The 24,988-nt window shown below is 34.1% G+C and overlaps 1 protein-coding gene across 1 annotated transcript; it reads left to right on the top strand.

Moving 5' to 3' along the window:
• The first annotated feature begins 295 nt into the window (after positions 1–295).
• Positions 296–23,853, top strand: C5 (complement C5). Its single transcript, XM_088525358.1, has 41 exons — positions 296–438; positions 1,033–1,225; positions 1,582–1,744; positions 2,319–2,389; positions 2,513–2,604; positions 4,524–4,606; positions 5,071–5,161; positions 5,469–5,574; positions 6,163–6,289; positions 6,702–6,817; positions 7,072–7,272; positions 7,874–8,077; positions 8,524–8,733; positions 8,910–9,059; positions 9,938–10,067; positions 10,348–10,413; positions 11,004–11,201; positions 11,796–11,886; positions 12,320–12,396; positions 13,060–13,199; positions 13,812–14,033; positions 14,595–14,655; positions 15,250–15,339; positions 15,598–15,810; positions 15,953–16,028; positions 16,216–16,375; positions 16,764–16,859; positions 16,971–17,142; positions 17,933–18,138; positions 18,687–18,839; positions 19,228–19,290; positions 19,820–19,901; positions 20,257–20,308; positions 21,049–21,151; positions 21,248–21,322; positions 21,419–21,524; positions 21,696–21,782; positions 22,172–22,261; positions 22,471–22,554; positions 23,331–23,469; positions 23,718–23,853. Exons 1-41 carry the CDS (start codon positions 374–376, stop codon positions 23,845–23,847), a joined length of 5,034 nt encoding a protein of 1,677 aa, XP_088381484.1. The 5' UTR covers positions 296–373; the 3' UTR covers positions 23,848–23,853.
• The last annotated feature ends 1,135 nt before the right edge of the window (positions 23,854–24,988 follow it).

The raw sequence follows: 24,988 nt of genomic DNA, 5'->3' as shown, positions 1-24,988 counted from the left end.
AGCTTTTATAAAATATTTTCTGAAAGAAAATGTAGATCTATTTTTTTTTTAAGCTACCTCTGAATGGGGGTTTCTGTGTAGTTGTAAAACAGAACGTTTGGAAAGATATAGTTAGGATTGTGTTATACATATTTTAAAAAAACCTAAATTCTAAACCTAATTCCTGAATTTACCTCTTATGGCTTACTTGGAAGTTAATGGGAGAGTGAAGTCTTGGGGATTGGAGGGTGAAGTCACGTTGTAATAAAACAAGATCTGTGATTAATTATTAACTATTAATGAAACCTGTTGGTGGTATTTCTGTTCATCTGTAAAAACCAAATGCAATTTAATCCGTATTTGCTGGCATTTATGGCTTGTTATTTGTGACACTATGGCTATATTAATTTTCTTCTTTGTGCTGCTGTTTTCTGGAACAAGTTTCAGTCAAGAGAAAACGTAAGTAAAATAAATATAGTATTTACTGGAAGTGTTGCTTGACTGTCAGCTACTCTTCCAGGTGTTTAGGTCTATTAAGCATTCAGATACTAAAGTCTATGGCTTTGTTGGAGTAATTTGTGCTTTAACTATAAGGTACTGATGAAATCAGAATAATCCTGCAAAACTTTATTCACAATTGCCTTTATTGTGAGTAGCTTCATTGGTTTCAGTGAGAGGTTTGATGGTGGGAATATTACACAAGTGTGCGACTATTTGGAGGATTAGCATTTCGGGCTTAAGATGACAAAAGGAATAATTATTTCCATGTGAATAGTCTGTCATATTATGTGTGCCTCTATGTGTCTGCAGGATCAAATCCATCAACATTAACCTACCTAAGCTGTTATTTTGTGATATTATATTACAGTTTTCATAAAAAATTCTCCACTTAGACTATATTGTCCTTAACTGGTGTGCTAATATAACCAAACCAAATTTCCATCTTGTTTGCTTTAGCAGTGTGTACATAAGTCAATTCTAAATGAAAGTAATAAATACAAAAGAAGAAGTAAAGCCCTGTTGCCCATTCACTGTTTTATATTTTGCAAACAGATATGTCCTTACAGCACCAAAGATCTTCCGAATTGGAGCATCTGAAAAAGTTGTAGTTCAAGCTTTTGGCTATGAGAAGGAATTTTCTGTCAATGTTGCCTTAAAAAGTTTTCCAGATAAGCTCGTTACTTATTCTTCTGGCTACATGTCTTTAACTCCAGCCAAAAAATTCCAGGATGCTGTAACATTAACGGTAATGATTTCAGACTTTCCTCCTTGTGTATTTATTGTTGCCACTGGGTTGTAAGTATCAAAAAAATCCACAACAATGAGACCCCCGTTATTTAAACAGGCAAGGGAAGCCGAAGGCCCTGGTTCCTCAGTCTTCCCCGTGCTCTTTATTTCACTGCAGTTTGTCTGAAATTGAACCAACTGGATAAAATTAGTGTAATGAAGTTATGGAAGATGCTGTAATTTGATATGAATTAGTATCAGGATAGTAATTCCCATTCAGATGCTCAGCAAGAAATACTAGAGGAAAATAGAAGAAATACTACTTGAAAAATACTTTAATATTCCTTAAAATTCTACATATTTCATCTTCCCCAGCTTCAACCAGCAGATTTATCAAGAACAGCAAATTCAGTCCAATATGTGTATTTGGAAGCGGTTTCCCCACACTTTACAAGGTTAAAAAAAATTCCAGTTTCCTATGAGAATGGATTTCTCTTTATTCAGACAGACAAACCTGTTTATACTCCTGATCAATCAGGTAAAATCATACTTAATTTATTTGCTATAATTAATCTTTAAAACCTGCTGAGGGATTAGGATTTAGATGTACTTCAGGGTTTAGTCATGTTATGTTGTCATTGGTTACCATTTAATTTTTAATTAGAATAATATTTTAATGGTCTTATCATTTTGTAGAAATTAATTGCTTCTCCCAATATCCTTCAACTCAGCTCCTGTTATCTACAGCATAAATCATTAATCTGAGGTATAAAGGGTGAAAGATTTTGATGGGAATATGCTAAAAAACATTATTGAAGAAATAATCATGATTGAGTTGTTGGTTTCACATATACTGAATTTCCTTACCATGAAGGTGGTGTGCTGGAATTGTGGTGGCAAAGATTCACTTTGCACTGGGATGATTCAATCTGAAAGAGTTGGTGCAGGATTTTTTTTGTTCCCAGCATCAATAGATGTCTTTTGTTTGAGCATCATGCTGACAAAAGGTCAAGAGCATTTTGTAGATAATGAATATTTAAGAAATTAGTATGGATAAAAACATTTGTTTGGTTTTTGGTCTCTATAATAATTTATTGTAATGATTCTTACAGTGAAAGTCAGAGTCTATTCTTTGAATGAAGAACTGCAGCCAGCTCGGCGCGAAACCGTCCTAACTTTTGTGGTATGTTATAGTTGAATCTAATATTCTCAATTGTCCAGGCTGTAATTAAAATTACTAAATGAAGATTTTACTTCTAGTAAGAATGATCTGTAACTTCTGGTTCTTTTCTGTTATGATTTAAAGGATCCTGATGGAGTAAAAGTGGATATTATAGAAGAAGAAGATTTTACTGGAATAGTTTCTTTTCCTGACTTCAAGATTCCTTCTAATCCTAAGTAGATTTATTTAGTGCTTTTTATGAATAGTTAAAATAATGCTACCTTTTCTTAAAGGCCATCAGAGTCTTTTGCTGATACACAAAATATGCATAACGATGCCAAATGCTAGAACTCCTGAATTTCATGTGCAACCTAGTACAAATAAGGAACTTAGGATCAGATGCTCTTCTTTCACTTAACTTCTAAACCATTGTTTGTTTCCTAGAGCCAAACAGAAATTTTACTCCCTGTAATTCAGTTCAGTTTTCTAAAATAATGAGAGAAAGTGAGGAGATGTAGGAAGTGATAAAACTGAAATTAGAGAACAGTTAGTGATGAGTTTATAATCTTCAACTGAAGAGGAAAATTTAAAGAAAGACACTACTATAGAGATGGAAGCATTGTATAAAATGTATTGATTATAAAGGATAAAAACTTCTGTATTCATACAAATCACTACCAGCAGCAGTGTACAAATTAAATATGTCTTCAGCTCTCCTTTTTGCCTTGAGAGGGTGCTGAAGAGTCACTGGCGGGTCAGAAGGAGAGCAGCAGGCACTTAAAATACTTTTTGAGCGATATCATTTCCATTAGGAAACTGAGAATAATTTGATCCCTGTAAGAATTTGTTTTGTGTCCATATTGAACCTGAGTATCTTTTAGCAGTAAATGTACTTAATTTTAATAGTAGTGCCATAAAACCAAAGATTGTGGGAACTGTTTTTTTAATAAATTCTGTGATTTTCAGTCATGCCTTAGTGTTCCAGCTAGAGAGAAGGGCCCTGATGGAAGCCTGAATGAGTCCTTAGGAGCCTTGTCTTGACCAGTACATGTTACTGCTGCGCTGTCAGTGCAGATGTGCATAGCTGCACTCTCAGTCGAGGTCTGACTGCTTGTGGGTTACATGGTCTGCACTCAGCATGACCTTTTTCGTTGATTTTGTTACTGTAAAACAGTTGGTTTAGGCCACAGTACAAAGTTTTGTTAGTAGAACCTTGCTGGTTTGTTTTACACCATTTGAGATGGTGGCACACTGAGGACTCCCTTTGTAAGCACAAGATACTGCATGTGAGAACAAGAACTTTAATTGTCTGTTAAGTGAGAAATAAGAACTAGCATGCTGAAAATATTCTTTTTTCATGGTACAGGTATGTTTCTGTATCTTCTTTGATCCAGCTTGAACTCTAAATATTTCTTTATCACAAAGGTGTTTACTTTGTTATTTTTTGTAGAATTTCTGAATTATTTTTAAATGTGCTAACTGCATCAGATAAATTGGCAATTACTCATATCCTGGGACCCGGGATAAAGAATATACTTTTCATTAACGTTGCATAAATGTTACTATATTAAACTGGCAAAGATGAGATGGATATAAAATGTGAATTAAAGCAAGCTGAATAATTCTTCTTTGAGATATAAGATAGTAACATTTAGAGAAGCTTTGCAACTGTAACTTGTATAAGTTTGTGAGGCAATTTGAAATTAAATAAATGCCTTTTGACTGCTTCTGCTTGCAGAGAAAAATCATTCAAATTGTGTTAAATAGTGTAGGTGATGCGTAATATCCCTGCTGACAGCATTGAAACAATCCTGGAAAGCCAAATGGGCATTTGTCTCCTCTTAGGGTTAGAGCAGGCAGGTGAAAGATTATAGCAAATAACTCTCTATTAATCTCACTTGCATTTGCAGTCCTTAAACAACAGACATTGATGATGGACACGATATAAACAATGACATAATATTTTCAAATTTGTATCAACCCTTTAAAATATTTCTTAGTCCATTTAAAATAACAAAAAATAACAAACAGAATCTTCTAAAAATGGATGTGAACATACATGTTCATTCTAAATAGTTGTTAACATAAAATATCTTAAGCAGCTTAATTTTCATCTTCAGAATTAATATAGTGATTGGTTGTTGACTTTTTGCAGGTATGGAATTTGGAAGATTGAAGCCAAGTACAAGAAGAATTTCATAACCTCAGCTGTTGCAAAATTTGAAATTAAGGAATACGGTAATGTGTGCCCACAATACAGGATGGTTATTCTGTGGAAATGTGGTAATATACTCAGAAGTGCCTGAACTAGCACATGGCCTTTTGATTAAACCAGGCAGTGGCTTTGTGCAGTGTAGTGCTGTGTAGCAATGTCGCTTTAAGCTAAATTGTCATATCAGTATGAGACTGTATTAACACAGCTTCTCTAGATAAGAGTTGTTCTTCTGTCTGCTAGGTCATCTTGATGTGGCCACAGTTTATAAAATCTGGAACCAGGTTAGCTGCAGATAACTCGGGGCTTTTATGACTTGTGCTTCTCTGTGGACAAACAGATGGTTTTATTTTTGGGCTATAATGTAATTTCAGTCACTTGAAACTGACTGATTATTCTTTGAAGCATATACAGCAGCCTCCTTCTGAGTAGCTGTAGCTGAACATCCAAAAATATATCTAAGTTGCTTTATTTTCTGCTCAACTTTTAGCAATGCCAAGCTTTTCCATTATCATAGAGCCAGAAAACAGCTTTATTAGCTCTGACAAATTTGAGAACTTCAGGATTACTGTGAAAGCCAGGTAAGGAAATTTGGATACATTTCTAGCTATGTATATCTTTTATCTCAAAAGTAATTCTCTTGTGTCCAGAGATCTTCCTCTTCTCTTTTGGCAAGAAGCCTGGTCATCGAATCTTTTTTGCTTTGGAAGAGAACTAAGGATTTTTTTTGTTGTTGTTGTTTTTAATAGAGAGGAGGAAAATAGGAGTCTTTGAAGCTTTGCTTTCTATTCCTTGCCTAGGAAATGACTCTGCTCTGGAAATGAACACTTTGCTGTATCCATTAGAATGGTCATGTTAAAAGCATTTCTATTGTTCTTTTGTTCCCAGCTATTTTTATAATAAAAGAGTTCCAAGTGCTGATGTTTTCCTTCGTTTTGGAATAATTGAAGAAACTGGGAAAAAAATGATGCCTCGTGCTTTACATGTAACTAAGGTAAGAATAAACAAGCCCAATTTCTTTAGGCTTTGGGTACTCGGTTCAGAATTGATCTAACCCCACTGAAGTTTTCCCATCAAATTTGATGAAAATGCGTTCCAATTTCTAGTTTACATTGCCAGCAATTGATTTTATTCTGTTACACGAGCTTGTAATATAAGCAAAAGAAATCAAGCAGAGGGTAAATGTTATAATACAGCATCATGGTAGTAGACAGACAGTTTGAAATTAGGTGGATGTGTTATGGGGAGTTTGTTCTTCGCCAATTCTTTTTCTCTCGTTTAGTCTGCCCTCTTTGATTTAGTCATTCAAGAATGAGAAAAGGCCTTACCTTCCCAAAACCACAGAGATATGTGTTGTTCCTGCCTTCTGTTGGGCCTGCGTACAGAACATGCAGCGTGTGGCATTATTTGGCTGATTATCAACAGTTCCCGGGAACAAATTCTTCATTACAACATTCCTGCCTTTGGGTTCCTCTGAAAATAGATATTGAACAGAAACATATTTAAAGTAGAATTTATTTACACTATATCTATAGGATATTTCTAAATTATTGATTATAAAGTATTTTTATTTCATTTCCAGATTGTAAATGGAGTTGCTGAAATCAATTTTAACAGCAAAAAAGCAGTTAGTTTTATAGGGTTTCAAAGTCTAGAAGAATTGGATGGGTTACGCTTATATATTGTAGCATCAGTGCTAGAGTCTTCAGGTAAGTTGCTTTTTAGCTGATTTTTTGAATTTGTCCACAATTTTTGTTGGAAAACAAATCTATACAGATAATGTTCTTGGTATCAGACTTCCTTTAGTATTCAGAAATCCTTCTTCAAAAGTTTACAGGGAAGAAGAGCCCATTCAGTGTTAACATTTTTAAGGGATGAACTTCTTTGCCCTATGTTTTCACACTGAGTTGAATCCTTAGGTGCAAAGACTTCATTGTAGCAAAGAGGTTATTCTTACTACTGTATTAATCTTATGTTGTGTATAATGTTTGCTATATATAAAATAAATAGTAATAAAATGTGTAATTCATCATTTTATTATTTTTTTCAACTTACCCTTTGAAGTGGAGAAAATACAGGCCCTAGGATGTAATTCTTAAAGGGGACATAATATTTCCTTAGGTGGCCTTAGTGGAGAAGCAGAGTTTGATGGAGTCATATATGCTGTATCTCCTTACAAACTGAACTTGGTTGCCACTCCTCTCTTTGTGAAGCCTGGACTTCCATTCTTCATTAAGGTTAATTAACATAAGTAATATTTTTGCATGTTATAACATGTAGCCTATAATGCAGAAGATTCTTTTCTTTGCATGTGTTGTCATGGGTCTGTCCGTCTACACTTAAAATGCTTTTAATTTCAGTGATCAATTTTTTCATTTACTACTGTTGAAGAAATTTAGAAACCACAGAAAATATTACTAACAATGGCATCTTTTAGTATATTTTTACTTGAAAATGCTCTCATTCTCATTTTCTGTATTTCACTGAACAGGTGCAGGTGAAAAACACGGTAGATAACTTTGTTGGAAACGTCCCCATAATTGTGACTGCAAAATCACTGAGCGAGCAAATGGATGAGACCGAGGTGTTACCTGAGGGCTCAGAGGCTGGTAGAAGAACAACAAGTGTGAATGATGGAACGGCTGTATTTGCTGTCAATATTCCATCTAATAACAAAATATTAGAATTTCAAGTGAGTTTAAATTCTGTCGTTAATTTATTTCTTAAATGATTCAATTGTGTACTTTTGCCAATGAATAACAAAGATGGAAAGATTTTGCACTCAAAAGTTGGTCACAATCTCAAGTTTGGAAATTGCTAAAGTTATGAAATGTAAATACTATAACAACACATCATTTGTATATTAAATTGTACTAAAACTATTTTTTCTGAGAATAAGAAAAAAGTGTATATCCTAATTTGTCACATAATTTCTTAATATTATAAAAAAACAGGGTCTAAATCAATCACATAAGAATGAAATCTCTGAAAGTGCTTGTCCATCCCTGTAGAGAGGTGTATTATTGGCCTTGTCTGCTCTATTTATAGGTTGAATTTCTATACTAACATTTTAGTTGGATTTGATGATCTTTTTATTAAAGAAAACATGAAAGCCTTTAGTTGGCCTTTATTTTATTAACCCCCCTGAACAATATATTACAGAACATTTCTAATATTGTGCTTATTTGTTTTTCTTAAATATCGTTTTGTACCTAAACTTTTCAGATGTCAGGACATCCAGTTTTTGTTTCTTCCTTTACTACAAAGCTTTTTCTGCTATTCATACCACTTAGGTTAGAACTGCAGATCCAAATCTTTCAGATGAAAACCAAGCAACTAAAACATATGAAGCAAAGGCTTATTCATCATTAAGCCAGAGTTATCTTTATGTCGACTGGGCTTCAAACCACAAAATCGTGCAAGTAGGCGATTTCATAAATATTAATGTATACCCACGCAGTCACTATATTCATAAAATACATCACTACAGCTATTTGGTAAGTAACAGATGTTTCCATATGAAATACTGTATTGTGATTAAATAAATGGTCTAGAATGAAGAACCTCCACTATCAAGAGCTATCTGCAGCAATAAGTGTATGCAGTTCAGACAACTATTCAGATTTTCTACTGCTTTTGTCATATAGAATGCTGACATGAGCAATTACTTCAGTGAGGCAGGGAGGGGAAGGAATTAAGAGAAATTGGTCTCAGTGAAAAAATTTCAGCCCTGTATTAATTAATTTTTACCAGTGCTTCTTTTTTAGAGGATGAAGAGGAGAGTCCCTTTCCCTTGAACTAGACACACTCATTCCAGATGCATTTTTGTGTATATTGAATTATATTTAAACACAAAATAGTTATTGCATGTAAGTTATTGCATTGAGTATAGTATACTCAATATAAAATTTGACTTTCTTTATTCTTTGTCTTTCTATCATAGTTAATATCAAAAGGGAAGATCATAAGCTTTGGAACTCAAGAGAGGAATAAGGATTTGGATTATGAGCACCTACATCTTCAGATAACTCAAGAAATGGTTCCTTCAGCCCGCCTTGTTGTTTACTATATTGTCATGGGAGAAGAAACTGCTGAGTTAGTAGCTGATTCAGTTTGGCTGAATGTGGAACAGAACTGTGGGAATAGGCTTGATGTGAGTAGTAAATTGGACACTAAAACTTGTAGGCGTGCACTCATTTTATGATGAGATTTTACTTTGAATTACTCAAGTTCCTTAACACTTCCCCACGCATTAAAGGTGCTTGCCTTTGGATGCTGTTTTTGAACAGTATGCTTTTAAAATGACCAATATTTGTTTTCAATTTATAGATTAATCTGCTGTCAAGCAAACAGACGCTGAAGCCAGGAGAAACCACATCACTTAACATGAAAACCCAGTTCAGTTCCTTCGTTGCTTTGTCATCTATTGACAAAGCAGTGTATGGAGTCACAGGAAGAGGAAAGAGAGCTGCGGAAAAAGTTAAGTAGTAGCCATGAAAGAAAAAGAAATTGCTAGATGTTATGCTCATATTTTAGTTGTTATTATGGTTCATGCATTCAATAAGCATGAAAATAGGAAAAAGAGCAAATAAAATCAGAATAAAAGTTGCTGGTTAAGAACTATCAGTTAAGAAACAATAAAAAGAATTATTTTTTGATGTTTTAATTTCCAGTAAAAGTAAATTGTGGTTTTAGAGAGATCTGAGATGACTCACCAGAACCATTCAAACTTGCCCAGTAATAGTTTACCATACTAGAGAGCTCCTTGTTTAAAGCATTGTGTTTCTTAGTACTTCCTATAATCAAAATATGTTTTTAAGGCATACTGATGGGAAAAGGAATGGCAAAATCTATTCAGTGGGTTATAGAGTTTTTCAGTCTTTGCGGAATTTAACACGTAAGTGTGCAAGGTATGAATATCATGGTCACTGAAAGCTTTTTGTTACTGTGATAAAATGTTACAGTTCTGCAACAATTCTGAGCAGTCAGATGCAATGTATATAGGCTAGGAACGGAAGGGCTTTTGCACCAACCTTGTATTGTTTGAGCCTGTTTTGTAGCACCATTCTGTAAAAATACCCGGTTTTCAACAAGCTGATGTATGGCATGTGTTGTGGCCGCATTATTGCGTGATTCAACAACATGACTTGTGAGCTTTGTGCCACAGCAAAGTGTTCAAGTTGGTTCTGGTGCTTGGATTACATAAGAGAATTAGTAAATGGCACATTTTGATGTGTTGTGAAAATATCTTCCAGATAGAAATGGCCTTTTTCGCAAAGCTGTAATATCCCCATTTGTCATACAATATCATATAATGATCCACATTTTAATTAGCTGCTGATTTACTTTTTCCTCAGGTAATGCTACATTTGGAAAAGAGTGACCTAGGATGTGGTGCTGGAGGAGGACGGAACAACGTTGATGTGTTTCGAATGGCTGGGCTTACATTTTTAACTAATGCAAATGCTGATGATTCAAATGAAGCAGGTATATTATGTACTTTTTAACCATGAAATTGTGGTTTTTCTCTTTTGAAGTCTTATGTTGTGGCACATAGTTGTAGTATTGGAGCTTAATAAAATTATGAGAGAACATATATGGCAAGAAATATGATTTGAAGAAGGAAAACATTTGGGCTTATGCAATGTTATTGTAACTGAAATGAGCATAACTTTTAATAATTAAAAGCGAATGTAATTTTATGTAATTACTTTAAAGCTATGCTATTACAAAGACATTACCAATTTTGTATTTTTGTTTTTAACAGATGAAACTTGCAGGGAAACTTTAAGAACCAAAAGGTCTGATTTTGAGGAACAGATACTCAAGAAAGGTGCTTAAAAATTCCATTTAAATATATAATTATTTAAAAAGATCATGTCCCTTAGAAGTAACTAGAATCTTGATTTGCACTTTTATTACTGCATTTGCTTGTATAGGGGGTATAGAGAGATTGACAAATATTGATGATAACACTGTAGAGGACCACATTTATAAAGCCCCTTAGCAATATGCATAGTTTGAAGTTGCTGAGACTTGAGTATATTCTTAAAATTTAGCATAATTTCACATTCTTTTCTGCTTCTGAAGAGATATAGCCTCAAAACTTACAGTGCTACCATGTGGCAGTGTTTTCAGTAACAATCTACCAAGGACCAAGGCCTGTCAGAAGAACTTTTAAGTCTTCAAGTAAAATAAACTCCTACATTATCTATTTTATATTTTTAATTGAGAATAGTAGTGACTTAGTCAATGTGTCACCAATATTTAAAATTGACAAGTCTATGTTCATCCTCAAATCTATGTCTTCATTGAAATTCTGCAAGTTTTAAAAATAGCTTTGCTATAACTAGTTAAAAATATATTTTAAAGTAAAAACTCCATCTCAAGGAAGGGATTGGGTAATTTATTTTATTATTTCAGTATCTAGTTATGGTCGACAAATTCAAAATTGTTGCATGTCTGGAGTAAAAGCGTATCCAGTCAGTGAGACTTGCAGTGACAGAGCTCGACGAATTCGGCGTGGCGAAAGGTGCGTTTCGGCGTTCAGGGAGTGCTGTGAATTTGCCAACAAACTGCGGCAGGAAGAGCGGAATAAGCTCCTGATACTGGCCAGAATGTGTAAGTACTGGAGTTTAACTCGACTGGACTTGTGATGAAATACCTCATGTAGAATACTGAAAGGCATACAGCTGATTGCCTTGTTCCTTAAGCTCTCTTTATTATGTCAGGGTTGTTATAGAAGAAATTTTGCCAGAATCCAAAGATCTTGTCTGATTCCCTGGTCAACAAGGGCTGCACTGGAGAGCTGTGTTTCATCCATGTTTAAAACAAGGAGATGAGCAATAAGGGAGCATCACTATCTCTGAAGGCAATGCCAAACTTCAGTACTGTGCAGGGGCTAAATTTTGGATCCTGTTCCCAGGCCTAAAGCAACCCAATGTGCTTTTTTGGAAAAAAAAAATCAGTGGGACCACAGATTTTCTCATCTCCCAGTCTCCTTGCAATTGCTAGTCCACAAGTTATGGTGTATGGCTAATGGATGAGTATTTACATGTGAGATCGGAAAACACAAGATTTTTGATAAGAGTATTTAGCTCTTTCTTTAATTAAGAAATAGGCATGATATAGTATTACAGAAGGAAAGGATGATGATTTTGAAGCCTTTGGCTGCCTTTTGGCAGTTTTTTTTCTACTTGCTTTATTTATGTTCAGATTTTGAGTCTGCATTGGAATTGGAAAAAGCAGATGTGCGAAGTTATTTCCCTGAAAGCTGGTTATGGGAAGTTCATCAAGTTTCCTCAAGGTACTGCTTTCTCAATCAGTTACTGACATTGGGCTAAGTCATCAGTTTTTTTAGAAAGTAAATGCTAAAATTAAGGTAACCAGGGTAGCCTCAACTGTACTGCTTGTGAAATGTGCTAAAATGCAGTTTTGTACAGCACATTATTTATGCCATGTTTTCCTGTGTGCGGGAGAAGATGTCTGCTGCCTCTAAGGCAATTTTCCATTCACTTTTGACCTTGCTAAACACAAATTTCTGTAAGGTCAGCCAAAACGAAACCTTTGCAAACAGAAATCCAGAGGTCCTGTTCTGCGTTAGCGCTTTTCTTGTCTGGGTCTATATTAGGTACAGGAGTTGCTCTGGGCACAGACTACCTTCCTGTTGATTTGTTGGTGGTGTTAACAAATAACTTTGATACATAAATGTGCTAACTGTAAAACACTTCTAAACACAGGTCAAAGACTCTTTCTATTACTCTGCCTGATTCACTGACTACCTGGGAAATACAAGGTGTTGGCATATCTGATAAAGGTAGGTACCATAAACAAATCAGATTGTAGATAAAGAACTAGGGAATTTTTGTTTGGATTTTGCAGATCTTCTTTTGTCCGTTGCCATGTTGTTCTAAGATATAACTTTATTTTTTTTTTTTGGTGGTTAGTCAGGAAAAGAAAACATCAGAATATACCTTTATTTAAAGAAAATTACTTCATTTGTTGTTACGAGTGTAAGATTTGGCCACACTGATCAAAACAAATGTGTGTCTAGCCTAATATTTTGTCTTTGATAGTGACCCATAATAGCTGACTAGGAGGAGGAAGAGCACAGATACTTGACGACTGGTCCTTGGCACTGCTTTGCAGTGTCCTGCTGTCAATAGCTTAGGGACTGGGAGAACTAAAGAAACAGTCTGATACATACGATAATCCAAACAGAAGAGGTGCTGCTAGGATTAGGAGGAAGCAGAAGCCTAATGGACTGGCGTGTGTGTGAGTACATTAGAAGAGTAGCAGATAGCAGCTTGGAAGAGAACACAAGAGCCTGGTCACTTTTAAAGAAGCCGAAGAATCTCAAAGCAGCTTTTGAAAAACCAATAAGCCATCAATAAAGGCAGCAGGGCTATGAAGAGCCCTTCAAACTTGTTTATTGTAAGTATGGACAAGATAATGATTTTTATGTTTTTCATTTTCTCAGGTATATGTGTTGCTGAGCCCCTGGAAGTGCAGGTTTTAAAAGATATCTTCTTGAGTGTTTATGTTCCTTATTCTGTGGTGCGAGGAGAACAAATTGAGTTAAAAGGATCAGTCTATAACTATGGAGATTCAGTAGTTAAGGTAATTTGTGAGTTCTGTTTAAAAAAAAAAAAAAAGGGGGGGGAGCTGTAAAAGTATTTTAAAAGTTTACTTAACTGTGTAACATTGAAAAGCACTCATTAAAAGCTTCATCTCCAGCCATGCTTCTGATGACAAAGTTGTCGTGTTCTTGCCAACAACTTTGAACGTGGTGTAATTGTATTCATGAAAAGCTAAGATCAATTTTTCTATTTCAGATGTTAGGACAACATGTCAAATAAATGATAGAATTTGGGAAATTACCTGCTCCAGAACTAGCAGATTGTTGTCTATGGTTTTAGTAGGAAAGCAGCATTCCTAAAGAAATGCATTAAAACAGAAGAGTGAAAAATAATCTTGGAAAGTTTTCAAAAAAAAATATGCTAAGGTGTTTGTATGATGAGTATTAGAGTGACTTCTTGGTCTTGGTAGTGACCATTTCTTAGTGTCTTTCTGGCACAAGCAATAGTAATTCCAAAGTTAGTGACACTTGCCCCTTGCAAACAGAAAAAGAATTACAGCAATGGAATGTTCATTATAATAGTTCAATGGACTTCACTTTTCTCTGCTGTTGTACGTGTCATAAAGTGAAGATTTTTAATCTCTCCATTTCAGTTCTGTGTTAAAATAGCAGCAGGCGATGGAATCTGTACTTTTGGAGATACTGCAACTACTGGAATGAGGACACGCACTTGTAACTTCAAGTATCTAAATGGTGGTTCATCATTACCAATAACATTCAGAATACTTCCTTTGGAATTAGGTCTTCATACTATCAACTTTACACTGTTGGCTGCCCAGAATAGTGAAATTGTAGTTAAAACATTACGTGTAATGGTAAGGGGAAAAAAAAAGGGTTTAAATATTTTCCAATTTTGTATTGATACATTCACAAGAAGTATATGAAATCAAATATATAGCAATATTTATGTTGCTATATCTTAATATTATCTGATTCCCAGATCTCACATGATATCATTGAATTAATTAGGAGATATGCAGTGAAAAAATGCATGACTGAATATTTAACTGCTTATGTTTTTAACCCTTGCATATAAGAATTTTCAGAAACTTGTATATCTCCATATCTATCAATCTGTATCTTAATAAACAAATAAAATGTATTCTAAGTTATTCTGAGTTTCCAACTGTCTAAACCTACTTAATAAAAATCTATATTTTTTAATTTTGTATTTTAATTGCTTTTTATTTTTGTAACTTAATATTTTCCTAAGCTTTTATTTTTATTTTTTATTAAATCTTATTAAAGAATATAAGAAATTCGTAGAAAAGCATGAAGGCTAGGATACTATAGTTTTAAACTATTGCTTCAGCTAGTATGTATGATTAAGCAAAAGTATTTCCATTTTCTGCTTATTTCTTCTTTCTTAATTTCAGCCAGAAGGAATTAAGAGAGAACTTCATGCAGGCTTTACTTTGGATCCGAATGGTGTTTATGGTATGAGAATTGATTATATGTGTATCTCATCTGTTTTTGTTTATATTTTCATATTGTTATTTCATGCAGTTATGACAGTCAACTTTTGAGTAATAACAAAAAGGAACGGTTCTGCTTCCTGATGTATGTCCTTTCCTGTGTCCTTTCCATGGTTTTCTTGTCCTTTAATACACCAACAAATCCATCAAAAGAGCTAGTCTTTCAAGACTAGTTCGATTAAATTCTTAAAGGAAACTTCGTATGCATCTTTTAACACAGTATGAAGACCTAGCTTTCTCAGTGAGCCTTAATACCAACTAGCAAGACGATTTTAAATAGAATATGTTTCCATTTAATCAAAAGCAAATCTGTAGTAATAAACTGTGTCAAAACCATATATTCTCTTAACATCAAAGAAAGATTAATAAGTGTTTGAATCTGTTTTTTTTTGTTTGTTTTTGCTTTGCTTTTTTAATAGTTGATACGGCTTACATGTGCATTCAGGTGTGTTTCTGTTATTAAGTTCTAGTCTTTAAATCCTGCAATTGCATCTGAATCCTCCATTGATTGATTGATAGATCCTGCCATATGCTATAGCCACATTTTCAATTGTAGGCTTAATCAAGAGACGACAAGAATTTCGATATAAAATTCCATTGGATCTGGTGCCTAAAACGAAAATTGATAGAAGTATCAGTGTAAAAGGTAATTTGAATGGAAACTTTTAGCCTACTGCATGTTTACTTTTGCTATACTTTGGCTTCTATTTCTTATTACTCCTCTGTTTAAATTTGTATGAATTTATTTCTAGGTTCTCTTTGTGGAAAGGATCTAGAGATGACTTCAGAAGTTTGAATAACTAATATGAAATTACTGTTCTCTAATATGAGCCTGATTCTGCCCTACAGTTCACCTTGGGTTACCCCTTAAAATCAGTTTGTTTTTTTTTTCTTCCCCCCACAGGGAATCTTATGGGTGAAGTGATTGCCACAGTCCTCAGTCCTGATGGTTTCAAGTCTCTCACTAACCTGCCAAAGGGCAGTGCGGAGGCAGAGCTTATGAGTATTGTCCCAGTATTTTACGTGTTTCACTACCTGGAGCAATCAAATAATTGGCATTTGTTGGGTCCTAGAACCTTATCTTCAAGAACTGAAATGAGGAGAAAGATGAAAGAAGGTATAAAAAAATATATCTTCTCTTATTTTAGAGTTGTAGAGATGCGTAGGCTTTGATTAAGATAATATATCTGAGTGAGCAAATATTATTTTAATATAACTTTTTTTCCATAACCACTAAATCTGCCTAATATATTCCTTAGGAATTGTAAGCATCTTGTCATTCAGAAAACCTGACTTCTCATATAGCATGTGGAAGAACGGACAAGCTAGCACATGGTGAGTTAAAGAGATCTTTTCCTTAGAAAGATGGTTTGAAAAATTTTGATTTAATTCTTTACTTTTCTATCTGACTTAAGATTAGGAAATATCAAATAGCCAGGAACATTTTTTTTTTTTTTAATGGTACAAGTAAAAAAAAATCTACTAATCAAAACAACTATATTCTGCTTGATTTCCTTGCCAGGTTGTCAGCTTTTGCTTTAAGGATTTTTGGACAAGTTAATAAATATATAAGTCTTGATCACATTTCTGTCTGTAATTCACTTCTGTGGCTTATTGATAATTGTCAAATGCCAGATGGGTCATTCAGTGAATTTTCAAGTTATCAACCAGTGAAACTACAGGTATGAAAATGAATTTATTTATTTTTGTGTCTACATGAAAAGCTAAAGTGAATGTATTATGTCTTAGGAATGCGAGATATTTTAGGCTTGATTTGACCGGATCATCTAGACAAAATAACTTTGCTAATGTCCTGTAAATTAAGTGAAGCTCAGCACATTCCTACATACTTCTCTGTTTTCCCAGTACTAGCAGCTACTTGCCATTTCTTAGAATTTAGGGAAAAAGAATATATAGGTTGATATATATACATATAAAATATACATATTCCCAGCACATTTGACACTCACTACAGAGATTTGTGTTCCTTTACTCATTTAAACTGTTAAAAAGTTGCTTGAGTGACCTGTTTTTTTCTATTTAATTATTTTTATGTATTTGATTTTGTAGGGAACATTACCTACAGAAGCTAAAGAAAAATCTTTATATCTCACAGCATTTTCTCTTATTGGAATTGAGAAGACCATTAAAATATGTCCTACTCAGGTAAGTAGGACATAAGGTTGTAGAAGATATTGTGTGTGTCTATTTTGTCTTCATAGATGTGTTTCTTTAAATACATGTAACGTGTAAACTGTAGATTGTTTATCTTCTCAGAGAATCCATGATGCTAAAAACAGAGCAGGAGATTATTTGATGAGAAATGTGCAATCTGCTGAAAGCCCCTTTACGATGGCCATAAGTGCCTACGCTTTATCTCTCGTGGACTTGAGCCATCCCTCTGCACAGTCAGCGTTCTCTGCACTGAAGAAGGAAGCGTTTGTCATAGGTACAGCTGATTCCAATCTATATTCAGATTTTTATTTTATTTATTTATTTATTTATTTTTACTCTTTAAGAGTATTTATAAAGCTATATAGTGTGGCTATATAGCCACACTAGGCCACACTAGGCTAATAGTGTGACTGAAATATTTTAATCATTTTTATACACATGATAGAAGGGGTGTTTGTCTGGAACAGGAGAAGGCAAGAAAGAGCTTTTCAGAACAGGTCATCTTCACCACCAAGAGATCTGATTTCAGGGATGATATCGCTCTGTGTTTTTTTAGGAAAATGTTTGGTTTGCCAGCTGAAAGTTAACCTGATCTATAGGATTTGCAGCCAAATAGTACCACAGGGATACTAATTTCTCACTGGTTGCTGAATGTCTTCATAGCTTCTTGTGAATGTTCTTCCTTTTTAGCGCTTTTTCTCTTAAGCAAGAACCTCGTGGTGTTCTCTTCAAAGTAACTTTTTCTTTTGGAATAGAATGTCTTTGTTCTGTCTCTGTGAAAAGTGGCTTAGAAAAAAAAGATTATTTTGTTGCTTTGGCCTCTGATTTTTAAGACCAGCAGCTACCTGCATACGTATCAGGTCTGTTTATCAAACATTTCTAGAATAAATGTCTGACTTAAAACTGTAAGGACTGTAAGGAAAGCACATCTTCATCTCCTGATAAGAGCAGAAAATAGTTTCTCCTTTCCCTTTGACATGTGTAGACAACAATTCATCTTGTCAAGCCTGGTTAGAAGTTAGTGTTGTCTTTCAATATGAAACCCTTCTTTTATATTTTTGTAGGTGACCCACCGATTTATCGATTTTGGAAAGATGCTTTCAAAACACTAGGCCAGGACACTCCACACGCAGTTACTGCCCAAATGGTTGAAACTACTGCGTATGCCTTGCTTACTGCCCTGCTGAGAGGGGACAAAAACTATGCGAATCCAATTGTCAAATGGTTGTCTGAAGAACAAAGGTATGGCGGAGGATTCTACTCAACTCAGGTGAGCTTTTAGGTATTTTGTTCCCATTCTTCAAATACCAAATTCTGAGAAGGCTTAAAGGTGTAATATCTTCAGTTGACCAATCTGGTAACTTCGGTGTCCTACACATAGGACTGGTAACAGATGACACTGTTAACATGATTTTCTTTCTGTGGGAAAAATCACTTCTTTGCATGAAGTCCATTATAAATAGAAATCTGCAAGATGACCTCACTGATTTCAGTTGTACCATATAAAACACTAATTCATGCAATATTCCATTTTTTTTCAAATGATAGGAATAAATCTATTAAAGAGAAAGTGATAAATACTTTATTAATCTTTGCTTACATCTTTTTTAGTACACGTTGACATATTTTAAAATTGTCCAAGCATGCCTAAGAGTAGGGTGTTAAATACCTTACTGGGGTTTTAAGTGTACCACTGAGTAACAGCTAAGCTGGTTAGATAGTAATGTTTATTGCTGTGTGTACTCCTGATTAAATGGCAGAAAATAAATTATTATTTTTAATTCCTGGAAGTAACTCTTTATATCTGATTTCTGACAGGATACAATTAATGCACTTGAGGCCTTGACTGAATATTCACTTCTTGTCAAACGCCTTAATTTGGACATGAATATTAAGATCGCATACAAACACAATGGAGATCTCAATGCATTTAAATTGACAGAAGACAATTTTGTGGGAAAAACTGTGACAGTGAGTGAATAACATCGCTTTTGTAAAGCGAAAGCAGCATTCTTAGTGACTTGTTAAACTTGCTACTATGTCTGCTCTTTTGTTTTAGGATACGGGCATTGATTTGGTACAGCAGACATTGGAGGACTTTGTTCTTTAAAAATCCCATTCTGCTAATTTGCATGCTCATTTAAATCTAGTATCTCTCTGCTTGTTTCCCCTGAATGTTTTGTAGAAGCCGTTTATAGCATGAGACCTTAATTTGTATTAAAAATAGAAAAAAAAAAGGGGGGGGGAGAGAGGGGGGAGGGGTAACATAAGGTGGATTATCTGACTTGAATTATTATTGCTAATAGTCCTACCCTTATTATCAACTTAAATCTATTTTTATTTAACATTGTTCCTTTAGGCACCCTTGGATGATGACATATATGTAAGCACTGGCAGCAGCACTGGCTTAGCTACAGTAAATGTAAGTGTGCAGAGGCAATATTGAGTGCCCCTGCTTAGGCAGCCAAATGAGGAAATCCCCACTTAATGACCAGTTTGAAATCGCTTAATTCTGATTTTTCTACTATTTATGTTTTGCTCATTAAGCAGTGTCATTAAGGTATTGTTCGTTTGCATTGTTGAAAGAAACAATTATAGTGTGTCTGTTACCATGGTGGTTTTTTCTAATCTTTCACAGCTTCTTCTAGCATTGAACTTAACATCTAAGACTTATTTTTTGAGTACTAGTATTCCTGCTCATAAGGATCCTATTGGATAATATTTTCAGTCTTTTAGTAAAATCAGCAAGAGTGCTGGGCTTTACATTTGTGTCTGTGCTGATCATTTATTGGGCTTTGCACCAATTAAAATAATCCAGCTGTACAGACTTGTTTTTACTTCTATCATATTTTCCTAATTTCATATTCTCAATTTTAAATTCATGCCAGTCTTGAGGATTGTACACTCAGTGTTTTTATTATTTTGGTCTGTTTTTATATGCATGTATATAGGTGAGGACCGTATATAATATAATTGGTACTTCGGAAGAAACATGTAATTTTGAACTGAAGATTGTTCCAAAGAGTGATGATGGTAAAGGTAAAATGATTTTAAATACTGTTACTTAGGTCAGGAAAAAAGATCACTTTGTTTAACAAAATATGTCTTATTAAGAAGAAATAAATAAAAATAAATAAACAGAAAAGGCATATTTCCCATGGAGTTTCAATAACACTAATATTAAACACATTAAACATTAAAGCTGACAGTTCACCTGAATTACACAGGAACTGTGTGCTGCTTTTTTGTGGCTACATAGTGAGTTCCTGTGAAAAGCAGCTATCAAAAACAGGGAAAAAGAATCTTTCAATAATGACAGTGCTAATCAGGATTCTGATAAGCTTCGAAGAGTTAAGATCATTTATTTTTTTCTTCTTGGTATGAAAAGGTTACAGAAGAGAAGACGGGGAGCCCCTTGGGCGCTTAGAGGCTTGTGCAAAGTAAGTACAGCTTTTTGTGGTTTCTTTTTGGTTTGTTTGTTTGTTTTGTTTTTGTTTTCTTCCAGTGCCTATGTTTTGCATGTGAAGATTTCATTTACATCAGATGCTAGTTCTAAGTGTCCTGATTTTCCTAACCACTTCCACATTCCTTCATACAAAGGTGGAATTCCCAGCTGACCTGCTAAGGAATTGGAGCAGTGCCAGGGGAAGGAATTAATGCCTTATGTGTGCATAATGAAATTCCTGTAAGAATATTACAAATGCGTTCTGGTCTTCTGATTTTTCTTAATTTATTGTCTTAATATTATATCGACTAGCACTTTTGTAATGAATTTCTCTAATTTTTAAATTATTAAAATGTTTTTATTTGCTATTTCTCATTTGTTATTGCATTTACTGTTGTTTCTTTTCCCTTTTTCTTCCCTTTTATATATACGTATGAATAAATGTAGGACCAAAGGTCATGGCTTGAGGGAGAGAGTTTCTTTAACTTATGCCTGGATACTTCTGGAACATAAGTATTGACACTGCCTCCTTTACACTTTAGAATGTTATAAATCTGAAATAACTCGTCTGAAATATTTAGTTTAATTATGGATTTACAGGGATCTAGATGTTTGTAAAATTTTCCTCAAGGTTTTCTGGGATTGTTTCCAAAGACTTCTTTTAAATTTCAGATCTGTTTACCTATAATTGCTTTTAAAGTACAGCTAATTTTTTTTTCTTTTAATTTATTTTAGGTACAAGCCCAGCATGAGAGAGCCACAGTCAGGGTCTGCACATGCTGTGATGGATATAGGTTTAGTTAGTGGACTGGATGCTAATACAGAAGACCTGACTACTGTAAGACTGCTGCATTTCCTGTTCTTCCTCTTGCTTAAAACAGATATGTAAGATATCCTGTCACATAAAAGTATTTTTTTCTTTCTTCCCCTACAGCTTGCAAGTGGAGTTGATCAACTGATTGCAGATTATGAGGTTAAAGATGGGCATGTTATTCTGCAGATAGACTCTGTATGTTATCCTTTCCATAACTGTAAGCATTACTTGATGTCTTAGGAATGACCATGTTCCCTTTTGGGCTCCTTCATTCACGTATCTGTTCAACAGGTGCCAGCTAATAATTTCCTCTGTGTTGAATTCAGAATAAGTGAGCTTTTCCATGCTGGGATGATAAATCCTGCCACATTCACTGTCTATGAATATCATGCACCAGGTATGTGTACCGGGTATTCAAAGTCATGATTATTTTTGCTCCTTCTTCCACAGCTTTTTAATCCTTATTATTTTAATCTAAAGGAATTTCTGATTGACTACATTTTAGCGCTGTCTTCCAGGAATTTGCTTGTTTTAATAGAAATTTAATATTTATTATTTGGTCTTCTAGATAAACAGTGCACTATGTTATACAACCCATATGGAGATGAAAAACTTGTGAGATTATGTGAAGGGAATGAATGTAAATGCATGGAAGGTAAACTTTCTTTTTTAAAGTGTTTTCCCATTCAATTTGGTAAGAATGCATTTTAATGCTTTGAGGGGGGAAAAAAAGTATGCTAATCACAAGGAATAATGCTCATAAGAACACAGCTGTTATCCTATTTAAAAACAGAAAAAAAAATCTTTACATTTGAAAATTTAAGGAAAGATGTGTGCAGTTGAACCATGCATGTCTGACTAGATTAACTTCAGACAACTAGGGGAGATTTTTTTGGCTAAAATTTTAAAGATTTACTGTTCCAACATGCAATTCCATAATTCCTGTGTTTCTCAGAGCAGAGTATCCCAGGCAAGTAGAGATTCATGATAATATGAGGACATCTGCTTACATTCTCTTAATATTCTCTTTTCTTCTCAATGTAGCTGAGTGTAGCAGGATGCAAGAGAGACTAGATCAGTCGATAAGTGCTGATACCCGGCGAGAAGCTGCATGCCAGGATGACATTGCATATGGTAATATTTGAATTGACATTCCTGTTTGTCATGTTTGCACTAAAATGCTTGCTTTTTTTCTGCCGTAAAACATTTTGCTCCAATCACACTTTTAGCGATTTGAAATTGATTAGCCTTGACACGAAGTGTATGAATGTGACATATTGGGGTAGAGAAGCATAAATGCTCCCTGTACTCTCTGAAAAAGTTTGTTTTCTGTTATTTTGCAGTTTATAAAGTGGACATCTTATCTCGCACTGAAGAAGGTTCTTTTGTTAAGTATGCTGCAGTTCTTCTAGACGTCTATAAGAGAGGTCAGTGTCCTAATTTTAGTCCATGTAATTACTTTATTTAGAGTAGGACCTGCCTGCTTGAGAACACTGAGGTAGCTGACAGAAACCAACAGTCAAACCTGGTCATTTCATGCAAGTAGAAAGCTTTAAGTTTGAGAATTTGTTTGGAAAGTAGTTTAAAAAAGGCAATCTTAGTGTATTTTTGAGCTGCTTTTCTACATGATAGCTATTTGTAAACAAGGTGAACATGTTCCATAACTGAATCAGATGTGAGTTATTGCTTAAATCTATCCTATTCATTTCCTGTAGGCCCTCTCTTAATATATTCACTGTGATTGAAGTGGGAGAGATGTAGGGCTATGACTTGCCTTGGTTCTTCTCAGTTTTTTGTCTGTTGGATATACCTCTGCCCAATGAGAGAGGACTTAATTTGGAATGCTCTTGAGCACTCAATATTTTATTCCTAGGAAAATGAGCTTCTCACAGGCCATGCAGAACCAAAGCTGATATTTACCCATTTTCACTCTGAAGGTGATCACTGCATATGGCCTTATAATAACCTAGTGTGTATAAGTCTTATTTGCCATTCAGATTTCATTCAAAAATTCTTGAATATTAATTTCAGACTGCTGGAAGCATATGTTTCATCTTATCAAGTTTACCTGTTATTTATTTGTAGCAAATAGATCATTGGCTCTACTGTATTGTTGAACGTGTTTTTTGTGTATAATAGATATGAGTGACTGGATGTTTTCTTTGTGGAATCTTCCAATTCTTGATGTTCTACTTTACTGCAGGGAAGGCTTTTGCTCAAAAAAATAATGAAGTAACCTTTGTTAAAAAGAAGACCTGTGCTGATGTTGAGCTGAGCCCTGGAATGCAGTATTTGATCATGGGAAAAGAAGCCTTAAAGATAAACATTGGTTATAGTTTCAAGTAAGCAGATTATCATCAGCATATGCTCAATTTTAATCCTAATCTTGATGTGCTAGTTCTGATATATTATACAATAGATAATTCTTTTGTTTTGACCAGGATTTGTTATCCAGTGTGAGTTTTCAGCTATGTAAGCTGAAAACAAGATGATAAACTCAAAGCAATCTATTTCCTACTGTAATTTTTTTGTTTGCTATTTTCATCCCCAGATTTTATAGGCAAATGTATATCTTCTGTTGTCTTTTTAGATTCCAGTACCCTTTGGACTCCAGCACTTGGATTGAATGGTGGCCTTCAAATATAGTCTGTACATCTTGTCAGGAGTTTTTAAATACAATGGAAAATTTTGCTGAAGATCTCATCATCAATGGCTGTTGATTTACTTACAGATATTTTAAATAACAAGTATAGATCTAATCTCATTTGGTGGGGGAAGTTAGCTTTTTAGTAATTCTTTCTAGAATTTAACATTTTTGGATGGTTCATCTTGGAAAATGCTCTTTTCTTATATTTTTAGTCCCTTTTTATACAGTAATAATATTCAAATTATGATTTTTTTTAAACTTGGGTAGGAAAATAACACAGTACTGCAGAATACTGCAAAGATATTTGAAGTCAGATGGTTTGAAATTAAATGACTATAAAAACAAACATGGGCAGTAATGTATTGTGCCAGAGTAACACTTAAACATTGAAATCCAATGTATTATAAAAACATAACTCTTTCTTCAGCAAAATAATACAATAAAATTGTTTATTGAATAACTGTCGTTGCCAGGTAAATTAATTAGTGAGTGATGTGTCTATTTTACAATTGGAATGAAACAATATTTCTTACAGACTTATTTGCTTAATGTTTACAGCAAAACCTACAACTTTCTTGCTCATGTTAGCTAGAAATGCATAGATTTTTATGCTTATATAGGTCACTTTCACATCAGACTTGATATGCTGAGAAAATAAGTATGTTCCCATTTTATAAGAGGTATGTTTTCTTTAGTAATATTCCAAGTACAGTAGTAGTTATTGTGCACTTTGCATATATACAAAAGCGTAAATTATGATGATTTTTCTGCAAAACCTATGATACAATCATTATTATAAGAAAATCCTCTTAAAAATTGTAAATATTATTACTCTAAGGATTAAAATAAGGTAGTGTGAAACCAAGGCAAAATAATAATAATATTAATAAATAAATAATAATAATAAAAAAAAACAAAAACAGTCCTCTACTACAGAGAAAGCACAAGCATGTGATAGAGGAGAATCCCACTTTGAGAAATATGAAATTTGGTGTTTCCTTTTGCTGATAATGAGTTAAGAATTTCAGTCATTACCACTTTGGTAAGTCTCATGTCCATATGCTATTAATTTTTAATAGATGAAATATTTTGCAAAATTTAAATGTTTCGGAGTTTGTTGTTGTTGATGTTTCTTCTGATAGATAGCATTGGTATTTCCTCTGTCGATGTAGAGTAAGAAAGACATAAAAGTAGTAATATGTTTCTTACAGCTT

Source organism: Tinamus guttatus, unplaced genomic scaffold (genome assembly GCF_059628265.1).
Source record: "Tinamus guttatus ecotype Peru unplaced genomic scaffold, ASM5962826v1 Tinamus_guttatus_pri_ptg000226l, whole genome shotgun sequence".
Classification (NCBI taxonomy): Eukaryota; Metazoa; Chordata; class Aves; order Tinamiformes; family Tinamidae; genus Tinamus; species Tinamus guttatus.
Note: the sequence above shows the minus strand (reverse complement) of the source record. Positions and strands in the feature narration are given on the sequence as shown.